Consider the following 16,341-nt stretch of genomic DNA (forward strand, 5'->3'; position numbering starts at 1 on the left):
TTCTTAGTAAAGCTATCAGCTGTTTGCAGAAAAGTGGAAAAAAAAAACAAGCAGACTTCATGTTTTGAAATGGACACTTTCCTCCTCCCCTCACACAGTTTTTTATGGATCATGGTTTGAGCACATCCGTGGCTGGCTGTCCATTAGAGAACTGGACAATGTCCTGTTACTGAGCTATGAAGACCTGAAAAGGGTAAGCATCATTCTCACAGGCCCCACACAGGTAAGGACTAGAAGAAGCAGTCCTCCAGCCTGATTACCTATAGAAGTAGACCCAGGTCATAGGGAAGGCTGCTGAGAGTGTGATTTCTTTTCGTTTTGGCAATCTCTGTTTTATTACATTTTATTAATTAAAACAACCTTTAAATTTGAATATATTTTGATCATATTCATCCTGTGCTGAAGGCCTTTCAGATTCTCTGCACCTCCTTACCCACCAACTTTAAAGTTTTCTTCTCAAAAAAAAAAAAATCTGCTACAACAGGAAAACACTCCAAATAATAAAATAAAATTTCAATGACCTGTTGGGTAGTTTTATATCAATCTCTCACAAGCTAGAGTCATCTGAAAGAGGAAACATCAATTAAGATAATGCATCCATAAAATGTGGCTGCAGGTAAACCTGTAAGGCCCAGTCTTAACTAATTGTGATGGAGGAGGGCTCAGACATTGAGTGGTCCTGGGCTGGGTCCTGGGTTCTGTAAGAAGGCCTGGTAGACCTCGATGAACAAGCCAGTAGCACCTCCATTGCCTCAGCTCCTACCACCAGGCTCCTGTGCTGTTTGAGTTCCTGTCCTGGCCTCCTTCAGTGATGAACAGTGGTGTGTAAGTGTAAGCCAACTAAACCCTTTACTACTCAAGTTTCTTTGGTCAGCATGTCTCATCGCAGCAATAGAAATCCTAACAGGTTTGAACATGTGACAAAACAAAAACTATCACATGGAACTTGGACCAGACAAACCAACAAATGAAAAGACCCAACTGAACGCACAAGAATCAGAGACCCACGCGTTATTTCACTCAGGAAACTCATGAAAACACTAAACGAGAAGCAATGAGATCCATACACAGAATACCTGGTGCAGACCCAGGCAGGTCCTGTGCGTGCTGCTGCAGTCTCTGGGGGTTCATATCAGCTTTGCTCCTATTGTTTTAAAGAGCTTAGCTTTCTTGGGGTCCTCGACTCCTTCCTGCTTTTACATCCTTTCAGCCTCTTATTCTGCAGGCCCCCTGAGCTCTGGAGAGAGGGAGTTAATGGGGACTGCCCATTTAGGGCTGGGGGTTCCAATGTGTGTCAGGGTGTGTATTTGGCTATGGGTTTTTGTATTTGTCCCCATCTGCTGCAAGAGGAAGCTTCCCTGACTGTGCTTAAACAAGCCATTGTTCTATGTGTACAGCAGAATATCACCAGGAGTCATTTCATCGCTATTTTAAGAGCATTTTTCCCATAGGTCCCACAGTTATGTAGTCTCAGGTTCTTGGTCAGGGTAGGGCAAGTGTTACATCTCATGGAGTGAGGCTTACATCAATCAATTTTTGGTTGGTTCCTCCCACAAATTTTGAGCCACCACTCACCTAGCAACTCTTACAAGCAGCATGTCACTGTAGATCAAAGGATTTGTGTCTACCTTGGTGTTTATATTTTTCTTTGTGGAGCATGAAGAATGCCTTCCTCTACCACAGACACAAAATTTAGTGGTGACTCTTCTTTGTAGGCACCGCTTAGATATCTTGTGTAGGTGTTGTCTTTAGCAATGGGGCATTGCTGTCAGTTTGTGGAGAGCAACCTAATAGTCTTAGCAAGAGTCTGGGTTGTTCAGGGAGCCTTGGAGCCCTTTCGGGCAACAATTCAATCGGATGTAACCCAATCCTATTACTGGAACATGTTCTGGTGACAACAGATGGCCAGTTAGGGTTGTGTCTCCTCCATTATTTGGTGATTCATTCTGATCACCTTCATATATGCACAGACTTTAGGAAGTTTCTACGATTTAAGGTTTCCATACCACCCTTCAAATACCTCCTACATTTACCTGTCTCTTCCTGTGTTCTGTTGCAAAAGGCCCTCTCCCTTCCTACTTCCCACCTGATTCTCCCATCCTAGCCCTCACCCACCCTTCCATAACTTGTTCTGTAACATTTAGTGTTTTGATTAGTATGTTCTCAGAGGACTTTCTTCTCTAGTCCAAACTGTTTGGTGTTCTGTATCCTTGCTGTGCTTTGATAGGCATCTTCTTGTTATAGGTTAGAATTTTTTTTTTCTATAATTTTGTTGAAAACTTTTTCTGTGCCTTTGACCTGGGTTTTTTCTTCCTCATCTATTTTATTATTTCTATATTTGGGCATCAGATTTTCTGGATATTTATGCCAGGAAGTTTTTACATTTAACATTTCCCCTGACCAGTGTATCTATTTATTCTATCATGTCCTAAATTCCTAAGTGTCTCTCTTCCATCCATTGTACTTGTCGGTGAAGCTTGCCTCTGAGATGCCTGTTTGAGTTTCTAAAATTTTTGTTTTAAGATTTCCTTCAGTTTGGATTTTCTACATTGATTCTGTTTCCACTTTAAAGTGGAGATATTTTTAATCCATTTCTTTCCAAAGGTTTTTTTTTTAATGATGTCAAGGATATCTTTAAAGGACATATTCATCTCCTTTAAAAGGACCTCTATCATATTTGTATGAGTTGTTTTAAAGACTTTTCCTTGTGCTTCAGCTATGTTGGAATATCCTGGGTCTGCTATGGTATGATCACTAAGCTCTAATATTGTCTAGGCTGTTATTGATTGTGTTTTTATACTCACATTTAGACATCCTAGATTGGCAAGATTAAAATTCTCTGTGCTGATATCTGGCCTTGTCTTTTTTGGCTGGGTGTTTTGTACCTTTGCTTCTGTTTTTGCTCTGGTTCTTAGTACAATGTGGTTGCTCTGTGCTGCCTGTACAAGGTAAACTGTGGTTCTTGTTATTGGGACCTGAGACTTAGGAGTAAGTATAGGGACTGGAGTTGGTGGTAGGACTTTACAGCAGGAGAAAAGCAGGGTGTTACACCAGAATCTGCTTAGTTTGTCTCCTAGGACTGGGTCCAGATAGTGAGGAGAGTCCACAGCAGAAGATTCGCTCAAGAGCTGGGGATGAGACTCAAAAATTGGAGGTAAAAGATGGAGGGAGAGTTGCAGTTGTAGCCTACTTGCTTCCCTGGTCAGAATGGCCTGTGGCTTCTCAGGAGATGCTAGAGTTGGGGGCTGGGACAAATCAATGAGTGGGAAGAAGGAAATTTGGGGGATTGAATCCCTGTGATCCACTGAAGATTGGGGCAAGGATGAAAGGGAGGCTGCAGCAGGTGTTCTGATGCAGACTTGAGTATGAGACTGGGTGACTGGACTTTGAGAAATGTGGGGAGAGGTGAAGATCTGTAGTTAGCTTACCTGTTTCCTGGCCAGAGTGGTCTGTGAGTTCCTAGAGTGCTGGGACTTGGGGGCTGGGATAATATAAGTGGAGCCAACAATTTTAGAAGGTAAAGTTCTTTGGATCCACTAGAAATAGGGAGTGCTGCCACAGGTTTTCTGCTGCAGACCTAAGGGTGATATGGGGGAATGGGATCCTAAGAATCACAGGGAAATGTGAAGCATTACTGTCAGCCTACCTTCCTCCATGAAGAGATTGAGGAAAATTTCCATGAAAAAATTTAAAGTGCAAAAAGAAAAAAAGAGAAAAGTAACATTATTCAAACATAATTTGACTTAAAACTCTGGCTCAGATGTAGCCCACAGACTCAATCTCCACGTGGGGTCCCTAATAAGGGCAGCAGGGACTATCTCTGACATGAACTCAGTAACAGGCTTTCTGATCACCTACCTCCCCCTGGGGGGTGCAGCCTTGCCAGGCCACAGAGGAAAACAATGCAACCAGTCTTTTTAAGACCAGATAGGCTAGCATCAAAGAGAAGGGGACGAAGACCTCCCTTATCAGTGGACCAGGGTAGGGTATAGGGGGAGAAGAAGAAAAGAGGGTGGGGTTGGAAGGAGATGAGGGAGGGGGACACAGCAGGGATACCAAGTAAATAAATTATAATAACAAAAAATTTTAAAAATCATCTGACCTTATATTGTTATGTTTCAGAAAACAGTAAGTTTACATGTAGAATGCAAAGCTTTTCATCACACCTTTTTGGTTATGTATTAAATCTTTTATTTTCTCATTATGAAATTAAGTTTTCCCTAGGAAGGTCCATTACCTAGCTATCCCTGCTGCACAGTGCTGAGGATTCCCAACAGTCTCTTTTCTGTCCATTTAACACATTTTTTCTAATTCTCATGGTTGTTTGTCTTCATACAAAACATAAACTGGAGGTGTGGTGAAATGAATAAAAAAGTTTTAAGCCAAAAAACAATTTTATGGCCTCTGAAAAAGAGCTACAATTCAAAGCAAAATGTTCAGTGTTCCAAGATTTTGCCTTATTATGACTATTACCTAGGATTAAGCTAGTTGTGTTAGCTTAACTTAACAGATGAACTTCCAAAAATTGGGTATCTGAGGCAGGAAGATTGGGAATTTTATGTCTATCTGAGGTACAGCAGGAGTTTCTTACAACAAAGCAGAATATCTCAGAAATACTCCAAGTAATAAGTATTGAGAACATTTTTATGTAACTGTTACTTTCGGTTACTCTCTCTGTTACTCTCAGTTAGCCTACAGAAATAAATTGTATTATTATATAATTATATATAGATAATTGTAATAAATTATAATAAATCAACAATAATTTATTCATTATTATAGTAATTAAATTATTATGATTAATTATTTAAATTAATTTAATTAATTATAATAAATTATAATGGATGATAAATTATTGTATAATTATATATAATGTCAAATATTATTATATTCGACATAAGCATAATCTCTGTCAAGATCATTGAGAAAGTTCTTTCATTCACCTTGATCATTGTCTAGTAGTACTTCTATAAGTGTCTTTAAATATCTCGGAGCAGGTTGCATATTGTTCTATGTAACTTCAATTCTAGCACTTGGGAGGAAAAGCCAGATGGATGATCTCTGTGGACTCTAGGGAGACAGGTCTCCATAGCAACTTCCATCCCACAAGGCAGACTTTATAGTGAAGCACCCCGTCTTAAGTAAAAAACATCTGAGTGTACTTAATGGGATGGAGGCAGTAGGATCTGAAGTTCAAGGTCATCTTCCTCTACAAAGAAAGTTTAAGTTTAACCTGAGTTATATGTGACCCTGTCGCTAATATCCTCTTTTTCCTAAAAGAAAATCCAACCTCTTGTCTTTAGGGGCCAAAGGTCAGCCATATTGATGTGTCTGTGACTTATGGCTTGTCTCCATGGCCTGTTTCTTTATTAATCCCATTTTTGATGGTTCCATTTCTTTCTTCATGTCCCTTTTCTGATCCTCCACCCACAGTTAATTTTCTGCATCTGTCTTGAGAGAGCTTTCTGTTGATAATGCTCATTTTTCTTTCTTCTTCTTTTAGGACCCAAGGGGAACTATAGAGAAGATCTGTGACTTCCTAGGAAAGAAATTAGAGCCAAATGAGCTGGATCTGGTTCTCAAGCACAGCTCCTTCCAAGCCATGAAGGAAAACAACATGTCCAATTATAGTCTCATCTCAGAAGACGTGATTACTAATGGTTTGAAGCTCATGAGAAAAGGTAAAAAGAAAAATTCAGAATATGTCAGATCAAGTGGAGGGCTTGTTGTGTCAATGAGCCTCTAAGACATGTTGGGAATGTGTCAGCAGTCATTGCTCACCCCTCTTCCTTTCTCAGAGGCCTTAGAGGGGAATCTTTCCATGGTGATGATGGAGGCTTCAGCATCCAAAAAGATGATTTGTTCTAGGAGATGATCTTGGGGTTGCAGAGCATCATGTTCAATAATTTCAATGGAAAATGAAAAAGTAGTCATGTTTCTATGAGGGTTGGTAAAGCTCCCTGTCTTGTAGACCTCAACTCTAAAAACAAAACATTCAGAGCAGTAAAGCAAAGATGATAACCACAGCACCATGGAAATTACATAGATGTCAAATGGGTTAATATTGATGCCCCAGAAATTAGGTTGAGAGGAAACCCAATAAGGGCTAAGAAAATTATTCTCCAGTGTAAAATCTGATGGTATTTGCCAACTTCTGTTTGGATTGCTTTAGGCTCCCGGCCTCTCTGCTTTCTGAATCGTCTCTCCTGGAATAGGAAGTTCCATGCTATGTCTGTGCAACCTCTTTGCTGGAAGCAGATTGTGGGTGAAGTTTTACAGCTATGCAGTAACTTTGCCAGAATGAATCATACCTTGAGTCTCACCTATACCTGATTAGAAAATAATAAATGAGATGGGACTCAGAGTTGAAAGTCAGATGTTGGATATTTAACAATGAGTACAAACTTGGATATGGATGAAGGAAGTAGAGAGTTATGGGTTTAATTTATACTTTTAAATGCTTTATACTTTAAATGATCCAGCCTTAACCTTGAGTCCTTCTCTGCTTCAGAGTGTGAGAATCAGATACTAAGAATGTAAGGACATCAGAAGTTTACATAGAGATAATAAAGTTAAAACAATTACTAAAATGTACTTAATTTTATACTTTTGGTGAACTCACAATTTGTATGTTCGGACTCAGATTTAAGCATAATGTCCTATCACTCACAAGAAAACAGATATTTATACACTAAGGATCAAGGCAGCTAAAAGATGCAGCTGACCTCTGATTCCTGGGCTCTAGATTGTATGGAGATAGAATTTTCTGTACTAAAAGCAAGGTCTCAGCTAAGAGAAATGGCCATTCTTTGGTTTCCTGTAAGGAGTCTGAATTCAGCAGAGGTAAAATAGTGAACATCAAAGGCTGTTGTTAAAGACCTCAAGGAATTAAATGGCTTTCTTAATAGAGCAGGGCTATGGAAACTGACAAGGAAAATTTTGGCAAAGACAAATTGGAGCAGATGCAATAGAATTCCATGAGAACCATTTTTATTTTCTCTTTTCCAAGAAAATTCTGTTAGGATGAAATTACACTTGGATTTAATCTCTCCCAAATGCACATAATGTTTGTCATGTAGCATAGATGATAGGGGGAATACATACATACATACACACATACATACATGATGCTAAGAACAGTAATTATACTGTAGTTCTAATAAAACATTTGATCTAACTTCATAGTTACTGAAATTTAATTTTCCTAATGATTATATGTGGCATATATGGTTTTTTGCATTTGAAGACAACTTTTACTCTTGAAAATTATTTTCCTTATACTAGTGTGACACACAGCTAATAAGTCATGAGTCTCACTGGAAACCAGGTCACTGATAGGTGTTAGGGGACAAATTAAAAAAAAAGACAATTATAACAGATTTTATATGAAAGAGATTTATTAGATGGATACAAAGAGAGAGAGAGAGAAGGGAGAGCAAGACATGATAGGGAGAAAGAGAGAGGGGAGAAAGAAAGAGGGGGAACCCCAATAGAAAGAGGGGAGAGGACCAGAAGGCAAGAGGCCAAGAGCAAGAGAGACCAAGAGAAGGACCACATGGCCAGCTGGTCCCTTTAAGTGGGAAGGTAACCATGCCTTCCAGGTATGGCTACCTGGCCAGTGACACGATGATATCATAAGTTGCTAAGCAACCCAGGAGCAGGTTTAGTTCCAAAATCCTAACATTCCTCCTTTTTTCTATAATTAAAAAATGAGGAACTTGGGCTGCTTCTTATGTAAGGTAAGTTAAAGTATATAAATTTAGGCTCATTGGAAGCAGCTCTTGGTTGTCATGTAGGGGGTGAAGAGAGAGAAAAGAAATAATAGCAACAAAATATGCAGATTACATGTCAAAAGGAAGGCCTCTGCCCTGGAAAATTTAGGGCAGAGGGTTGTCAGTAGAGAGTTGCCAGCCACGCAAGGCAGCAGGTGGGGACTGAGGAATGCTGGGAGAAGCTTGTCCTGGTCCTGAAACACACCATTCCAGTCTTTTGTTAATAAGTGAATAACATGTGTAGATTCTCTTCTGGCTACTTCCTGCTGACATTGGGGGTGCTGTAGGGAGGTCAAATGCTGAAATGCTGGACAAGTCCAGGAAGAACAGGCTGCTTTGATATTGTCCAGGGTCTGTGAGAACATACCTGGCTGGGAGGGAAAGTGTAGGTCCAGCTTGTTGGAAGTCTGTGAGGTCAGACTGGAACACTTGTGGTAGCTGCTTTGGCGCTACCTATAGTTGTGACTATAGGAAACATCTGTGTCTGGCTGGACACTGAAACATATATATAGGCAGAAGATAAAGTTATGTAGTTATGGCGAAAATCCTTTAGGTACATATTTAAAATGTTTGGGAGAGTGAACAGATGTGGATGGTTTGGATCAAAGAGACTTGAACATGGAAACCTCTGCTTACCTGGGGGGACCTTTATTAACCCAATCACTAATTAATTAAAAAAGTAATTAAAAAGGCTTTGTTCTGGATCTGTCATTGAGGCGAGGTTTGGTTAGAGAATTGTGTAGACTTAGAGGCCCTTAAAGTGGGCACTAGGTGCCGAAACCTGAAATCCTTCAGAAGACATCCCAGAGGAGAATCTGGAGGAACAGGTCTCTGGGCATTTCTCATTGGGAGGCAGAGAAGCCTTCTAGTGGCTTCCCAAAGGCAAGGTATGACTGAGTAACAATGGTCCTACCTAATCCAATAGCTCATCAGCTTTTGGCCAGAGACCAGGGGCACAGTTGCCCAAGAGAGCAAAGTCCACCTAGGATTTTCCTGTGGGAGCGTGAAGGGGAGAGAAGGGACTGTGCATGTGGGAGGCTCTCCCAAGGTAAAGGAAGCCCTAAATGGAGGTCATCAGAGAAGGTCAACCATAGCCAGTGAAAACTATGGCTGAGGAGGGATCCCTCCATCTCTAAAGATAGTAGGAAGTTGCTCTACACTGAACAGTCAAGCTTCCCCTATCAAGAGAGGTGTTTTATGCTGTTAAATGAGGTGAACTCACCAATCCAGTGGCTGGCCAATGAGGAGAACTCACCAATCCAGCTGGTGTTGCATGCAGAAGATAGCAATCTGGTAGCTCGGAAAGGAAAGTCCCAAAACCAGGGAAAGTGGAGGAATCCCACCTTCTAAGATAGGCAATAAATGTAGTACTTATCTGGAGCCCCATTGACCTGAGAGGTGGATTCAGATGATTTCCTGCAGCTTACAAGAATTACTCTTAAGTTTTACAAAGGGGATAAAACTTTAGACATGTTAGCATCACAATTGTAACCTGCACTGAAATATACATTGTAGAAAAGGCAGTAGACATTCACATTTGTATTAACAGTACAAGCATTCTTTAAGGTGAGCTCTGAAAAGGCAGAGGCCTTTCATGAAGTAGAAGTGGAAACTCATTTGATCTTAAACATTAATATCAGCAAACATTATAGAGATTAAAAATCTTGAGCTTGGAGCTATGATAGTGGGTGATATCGGAATGTTTTTGTATTAGAGTTAGATTAATAAATCAGAGCTCTATTGATAAAGGTCAAAGTTCTGGACAGCCAATATAACAGGAACATAGAAACAGGAAGAACTATTAAGCAGTTTTACCTATTTAGGATATCTTTAATCACCTTAGACCTTGTAACCATTATAATTTGTATTTACCAATCTTAAAACATTTTTTGACCCTCAAACATTTATAACTTGCATTTGCCAACCTTAAGACACTTTCTTAGACTCTCAATCATGCATAACTTACATTTACCAATCTTAAGGCATTTTCTTAGACATAAGTATGTATAACTGGTGTTTATCAATCTTAAGGCATAGGTGAGACTGCTACGAACATTTATTGTCCTTTAGCTAAAGGATGGTAAAAGGTTACAGTTAGTTCTGTTTCTTGAGTCTAGCAACTAGGCATATTGTGTCTAGGCCTGACAATATCAGCTCTAACTTAGGCTTAAGGCCTGGTCTTCTGCATATTGAAGAGAACTGAGAAGGCATCTGAAGTCTCCCAAGATAGAAGTTGGCAACATGTCCGTGGGACCCCAGTGTGAGGCCAAAACAGACCTGCGATGTTACTTTGAGCTGGGCGAGAGTGATGGAGGTCACTGAATCAAGGAGTCATTTATTTGTCTTCCACCAGGCCAAGGAGCTAGAAGGCTGGAAGTGTCTATGGCTCTTGTGCTGGTTGAACCTCCATGGCTGGGCACAGAGGACAAGCCTGCTTGGCAGCATTTTGACTTCCAGAGGCCAGTCTGCTAGCAGGCAGTTATGTTGAGGCAACAGCGGGGCCAGTGTCTCCTTTGGCTGTATTTGAAACAGTCACTTGGTGGAACTGACTTTTGGCTATACCACGGTGGGATAGGGCACTGCAGACCTCTTGTCTTTTGTGGGGGAATGCCAGCAGCCTCAGAGCAGCAGCCATGGTCTGGAACATAGCTTTTGCTCTGGATGGGGCTGTCGGGAAGGCTCTTATTTTTACCAACTCCTGTATGGTGAATCAATGACCATCCTCAGTTGTTTATTAAAAACCGCAGTGAGACCATGTTTGCATCTGTAGGACTGTAAATATAGATTTGGACATCTATGAGATGACTATTAACTTGCATTTGTTAACCATTAAATATTAGGACTTTAGGTTTTGTCCTTGTTAAGTTGGAGCCTTAAAAGTAATAAATATAGTCCATTAAAGTGAGAGCACAAGAGATTTTTGTAGGACTTGGTGCATAAAAAGTATATAGCTTATAGAAGTCTAAGGCTATACTATAGATTAATAATAATACCATTTTTAGAAAATAAGACCAAGCATATTTTAACCTTTTGATAGTAGAGATACAGCATAGCCACCAAGCTTTAACATAGATATCTCTAAAATTTATAGATCTTAATTTAGAATATTGGTAAAATACTATATGTGGTAACCCGAGTTATGAGTTTTAAAACCAACACTTTAGTAGAACAGTATAAAGCAATTTTAAAATTACATTTGAGTTTATTAAAGCAAACCTATTAGCCAGAAAGCCTAGTGGTGAATACCAATCACAGGCAGCTCGTGGCAGGAGAAACAGCAACAGCATTTATTAATTCAGGAATTGAAAAGACATGAGCATCTAATGTACATTTTAAACCAACTTAATTTGAATAGACATTTATAACGTTTAAGTTTTATTATTATATAAAATTTATTTTTGAAGCAAGGTTGAATTATAGATAGTAAAATGTAACTTTGAATTTTTATAAAAATCCATACCAATTTAAAATGAGGCTTGTTGTTGTCCTGGTCTAAAAGGAGATAAAATAAAGTTAGTTATGATTAAGGAAGACTTGTAAATGTGCAAACCCAATGAGAAAATTATATAAATCATTAGAATAAGAATTTAAAGCATTTAAAAATGTATGTATGTATTTTAAGAGCAGAGTGTACAGAAATCAGGAAGAAAAGATTTTGTAAAGTATGAAAGTAACACCTTAGAGTAAGCAGAATATTGAAAGAGACAGGAGTGGGAGTGGGGTGAGCACATGGTATGCCTCGGAGTTCTGCAGGAGACAGGGAGGGAGAGCGCATGGCAAGGCGGAGCCAAATTGCCCTAAGCCAAAATGACCAGAAGCCATGTGGAATCATAGTGAAGCTATGGTTCGGCCCGTTTCCTCCCAAAACCAACATGGCAGCAATCTTCTCACGGGAGATTTAAAATCTCGCTCAGGCAGCTGTGCAAATCTGTGTACAGGGTTCCCAGCAATTTCTTACCTGAAGTGGTGCACGATTTTCCCAAGCCAATTTTCGCATCACTGTGTCCCAGGGGATCGGTGCACTGAGCAGCTGCGCACATAAAAGCAGTGAAAGAAAATAAAGGTTTTTAGGCTAAGGTTAGGGAGCGCCAGCGATTTTTTAAAGTTGATTTTGGTGCCATGGGAGTTCCCGGGGCTTGTCGAACTGGCAGGGGACAAATCTGAGCTGCTGCCGCTGCCCTCACCAAGAGTGCCGCAGCTGGATGCCTTGGACCACCGGCCATCACTGTGGGCCTAGAACTAGTTCAAGCAGCAGGTAGTACCATGGTGGAGGCCGGGAGGTCACCTTCGCTGCTGACGTAGGCAGTGGGAGAGATGTGCTGTACACAGTAAGATAGTTGAGGAAAAGTAAAGATTTTTAGGCATAGATAGGACAGAGAAGATCTGTTGTAGCCATCCATTTTGTCCCAGAGGAGTTCAAAAGGGTCTGGCAAAGCCAGGGGACCCTCCCAGGTTTCAGCACCAAATGGTAGGGGATGAATTAAATAAAGTCGACTAAAACAGATTTTATGTGAAAGAGGTTTATTAGATGGATATAAAGAGAAAGAAAGAATGGAGAGCAGGACATGATGGGGGAAAGAGAGAGGAGGGGTGCCCTGATAGAAAGAGGGAAGAGGGCCAGAAGGCAAGAGGCCAAGAGCAAAAGAGATCAAGAGAAGGACCACATGGCCAGTTGGTCCTTTTAAGGGGAAAGGTAACCACGCCTTTCAGGTATGGCCACCTGGCCAGTGACACGATGACATCATAAGTTGCTAGGCAACCCAGGAGCAGGTTTAGTTCCAAAATCCTAACAATAGGGATGATCATCTTCATTACCCACTTGCTTAACTGCTTCATTATAGAGGATGCGGAAATGGATATGTACATAAACACTTTTGAAAAAGTGCATAAGGTTAGTATTAGTCTTTGAAATTCCTGTATCAGATTGGTGCTATTTTTTAATCAGCAAGATATGAGCAAATCAAAGATTAATTTTCAAATCAATGTTATTATTCACCATTAGATACCTAAATCATAAAGCATCAAAAAACTATGTAAAGTGTTCGACTGGCCTTAGACAGGAGGGGATTCCTAGACTTATTTTCCCTATCCTTTAATTGCTCTTCTTCTCAGAAGGCAAGTAAAATAATTTTTGTTGCCTCTGCATAGATACTTTATCAGCTTTACCTGGGAGACTCAATTGTCCCTAGGTGGGATTTATCTGGTTTTAAGCTCCAAGCAATAATTTCCCACATACAATTGTAATCAAAATAAATCTATGTTTGGATAGCACAGGAAATGCAGACAGGAATGTTTATCCTTCTTCAGCCACTATTAGCCACAAGATGATTGTAAAAACAATGTCAGGATCAAGGCATTAGGGGGTAAATATCTTCTGACAAACATCAGAAGCTCTAGCCCTAAATTACTTCATAGTGGGTTTCCTGGACACAGTGCTTATGTTGGGACATTAATCAATGTCAGTTGTTTCTAAAGACATTAATCAGAGACACTGAGGGAAAATGACCTGAGGACAGAGAGAGAAGCCTGTTATCTACAGGACAAAAAGAAAAGCCTAGAAAGGTCTGGAGAACCAGCAGCATCCTGAACTATGGGGCAGTTCCTTTTCAACAAGAGTCAAGCCACCAGGTGTTAGGGTTATCCTGTCACCTGACACACAAGACTTGGGGAGACTTTTAGAAAGAAGGAATAGAGAGGAATGTGTGCCAGTGAGGTGCGCAGGATTTTGACATAGATGGACTTAGAACGCCATGCGTGTACCTGCAAAGATGTGGTTCTCACATATGGACTGATTGATTCCAGTAGAAAGCCAGACTGAACTTGCTTAGAATCTGATAGCACAGTATCTCTTCTGGCTTGTCAGGATCCAGGCATGGTGTGGGAAACAATGACAAAATATGTTCTAATAATGAAGAAGATAAGGAACCTCCGAGTAGCAATGGATATTGATATGTTCCCGTCTTAACTGATGGCGCTTTTTACTTATATCCATTAACTATATTTTCTTTAATATAGCCCACTGAAGGATTAAAATTAACTTAGATGATACATAAAGAGAGTAACGTTATACAGAAGAGAATGATTTCCATTGTCAATCTTATAATTGAAATCCATCTCCATTACTCTCGTTCTGGGTAACATCTCAAAGAATAATTTTTCCTCATCAGCAAAGAGGCACCAATGCCAGCACCTTCCTCACTTTACCCATGAACACATTCGACAATCGCACACTGAGAATGTTCTGTATGTCTGGCACTCTTTGAGAAACGGACTGTTTGGCAATTTAAGAAACACTTTACTTTTCAAATGTATTACACACATATTTTATGCATACATTAAAAAAGGAAATGCATGGAGCAATCCCAGTGCCACAGCTATGAAATAAAAGGAAGCAAGGATAGAGGCCAATGGGTTGTAAATGGAGGGCAGACAGAAAGAGAAGGTTACAGTGGCATCAAGAAGGAGACAGAAGACAAAGATTTAATTTTATGAAAGGCATCAGCCCTCCAGGGTGAAGGAACACAGTGTGCTACAGACCAGCCCTGTTGGGTGCCCCGTGGGAAAATCAGAGAATTTAGATATCAGGAAGGCACAGATAGGTGAAATGACAGAGATCACACCACGTAATGTTGATTTGGATCTTCTGTGCTTTACTGAAGTCAAGCCAGCACTTTTATAGTAATTTTACAAAGAAGCACCTTAAAGTTGACATATCCCCCAGAACATTTACAAAGTTTATATTTTAACTGAAGGCGATCTGGTAAAAGGCAGTGTCTACAAAAAATCTTGGCCTAAAAGCAGAGCAAACATAGAACTAGTGGTGTTTACACAGTTTACTGCTACTAATTAGTGAGTGGAAGTCCAGGGGCTGTCATTGCCCTCTGAACCAAGTCGGCTAAAGATTTACAAACCCACCCCCCTAGAGTTAAGTATTGAGGGAAATTCCTCCTGTTTGGCTTGCTAAGGATTTACAATCTTTCCTTAGAGATAAGATGCTTGAGCTAGCCTGTCTGTAAAACTTATAGTATAATATAAAACTCTCTGACCTTCTATGTTTGCCTATCTTCCTTTTACCTCATCATAAATACCTGTGTTAGGTAATGGTTTTGTAGTAGCTTTACTGCAGTGGGAATATCCAGAGCATTTATCCTAACAGATCCTGATCAAACATTTTCTTTAGAAAGCCCTAAAACTCTTGTCCTTTTACTACCTAGAATGTTTTGTTTTTCCACTAGCAATTCCTGATGCTGAATCTGATTTATTACCGCTCCTAAAATTTTATTTTCCTTCTACTCTTATTTGCTAAAGCTTTTAGTGATCTATTAGAAATGTTTCCTTGAATAGTTAATTGTACTGTTTCAAGAATCATAGAGAAACAGCAAAAAAGCTCATCAATTTAATCCTGCAACCAAGTAAGCATGGGACTTAGAATACGTCTTTTGGCTTAGATGGCCGTGTTAGGATTCTTGCTAGGGACTTCCAGGAAGCTGATTTCCGTAGGAAATGTGTCTTCCGTCTTGTAGCACAATCTATTGATATGCTACACTGACGATACTGGAGTTAGTGTAGCAACAGTGCAGAGTGAGAAGTTGGACAATCTGACATCTCTATGGCCAAAACTAAACACCTACTGGAATGAAGTGAGGAGAATCAGCCTATGAGCTCATGGTGGTGCTACAAAGAACAGGGGGGTGAAACTATATAGATCTTCATGCACCACAAAGCACCATGGCTGTGAAAACAGGAGCTCTGCATGTTCTCAGCTGGAAGGGGCTGGTTCCCCTGTATCTGCTGGAAGAACCAAGATGGCTGACATGCTGATCACAGCTGTGTCATCTGCTGCACTCGTGTGAACAGACACACACATAAGTAAAAGCAATTTAAAATATTATTTAAAGGTTGCATGCCTGTTGTGAAGAGCTTCTGTAAGTAAACAGTGACGTATAGAAAGAACAATTTAGGTCCGTTTGGATCATTGAGATGATGAGCACTGTGTGGGTGGATAGTGGGACGGAAGCAGGTGTGACGGGAAGAAGGAACACTGGACACAGAAAGGCAGAGCCGGCGATGCTGCTTTCAGGTCGTCCGGCAGATAGGTTGGGAGAGGAAACGATGCCGCACAGTTTCCACAGACGGAGAAGTCTGTATGGGCATGATCAAGGTAGAAGGAGGGTTCTTCCGGAACTGGCAGTTCCGCTGTGTCAGGCCGATGGTAACAGCACGAGAAGGGAGGAGCAAAAGAGTGTTAGGCATTGTTAACCCATCTGTGTGTCCGATTCTGTTTTCCAGGCACAACTGGGGACTGGAAGAATCACTTCACAGTAGCCCAAGCTGAAGCCTTCGAGAAAGTGTACCAGGAGAAAATGGCCGGTTTCCCTCCCGGACTCTTCCCCTGGGAATAAGTTCTCACAACTTTTAAATCTTGTGTGGATCCCGGTGTTCACTTTTCTGTTGGTAATGTGGAAGGCTGGGTAGAGTCATGAAATAAATCCTCTTCAAGGACTGTGAAAGTTCTGTGTGTGTGTGTGTGTGTGTGTGTGTGTGTGTGTGTGTGTGTGTGTGTGTGTGT

At 40.5% G+C, this 16,341-nt stretch overlaps 1 protein-coding gene across 1 annotated transcript in view; it reads left to right on the forward strand.

The window, feature by feature from the left end:
- Nucleotides 1–16,275, forward strand: part of LOC129682873 (bile salt sulfotransferase 2-like) — a 47,805-nt gene extending 31,530 nt beyond the window's left edge. The window contains exons 2-4 of the mRNA XM_055615444.1: nt 13–193; nt 5,504–5,681; nt 16,062–16,275. Coding sequence (XP_055471419.1) covers nt 13–193; nt 5,504–5,681; nt 16,062–16,174 — 472 coding nt within the window. The 3' untranslated portion in view covers nt 16,175–16,275. The remainder of the gene's footprint in view (nt 1–12; nt 194–5,503; nt 5,682–16,061) is intronic.
- The last annotated feature ends 66 nt before the right edge of the window (nt 16,276–16,341 follow it).

Source organism: Psammomys obesus, unplaced genomic scaffold, assembly GCF_907164565.1.
Source record: "Psammomys obesus unplaced genomic scaffold, mPsaObe1.curated_primary_1811, whole genome shotgun sequence".
NCBI classification, from domain to species: Eukaryota; Metazoa; Chordata; class Mammalia; order Rodentia; family Muridae; genus Psammomys; species Psammomys obesus.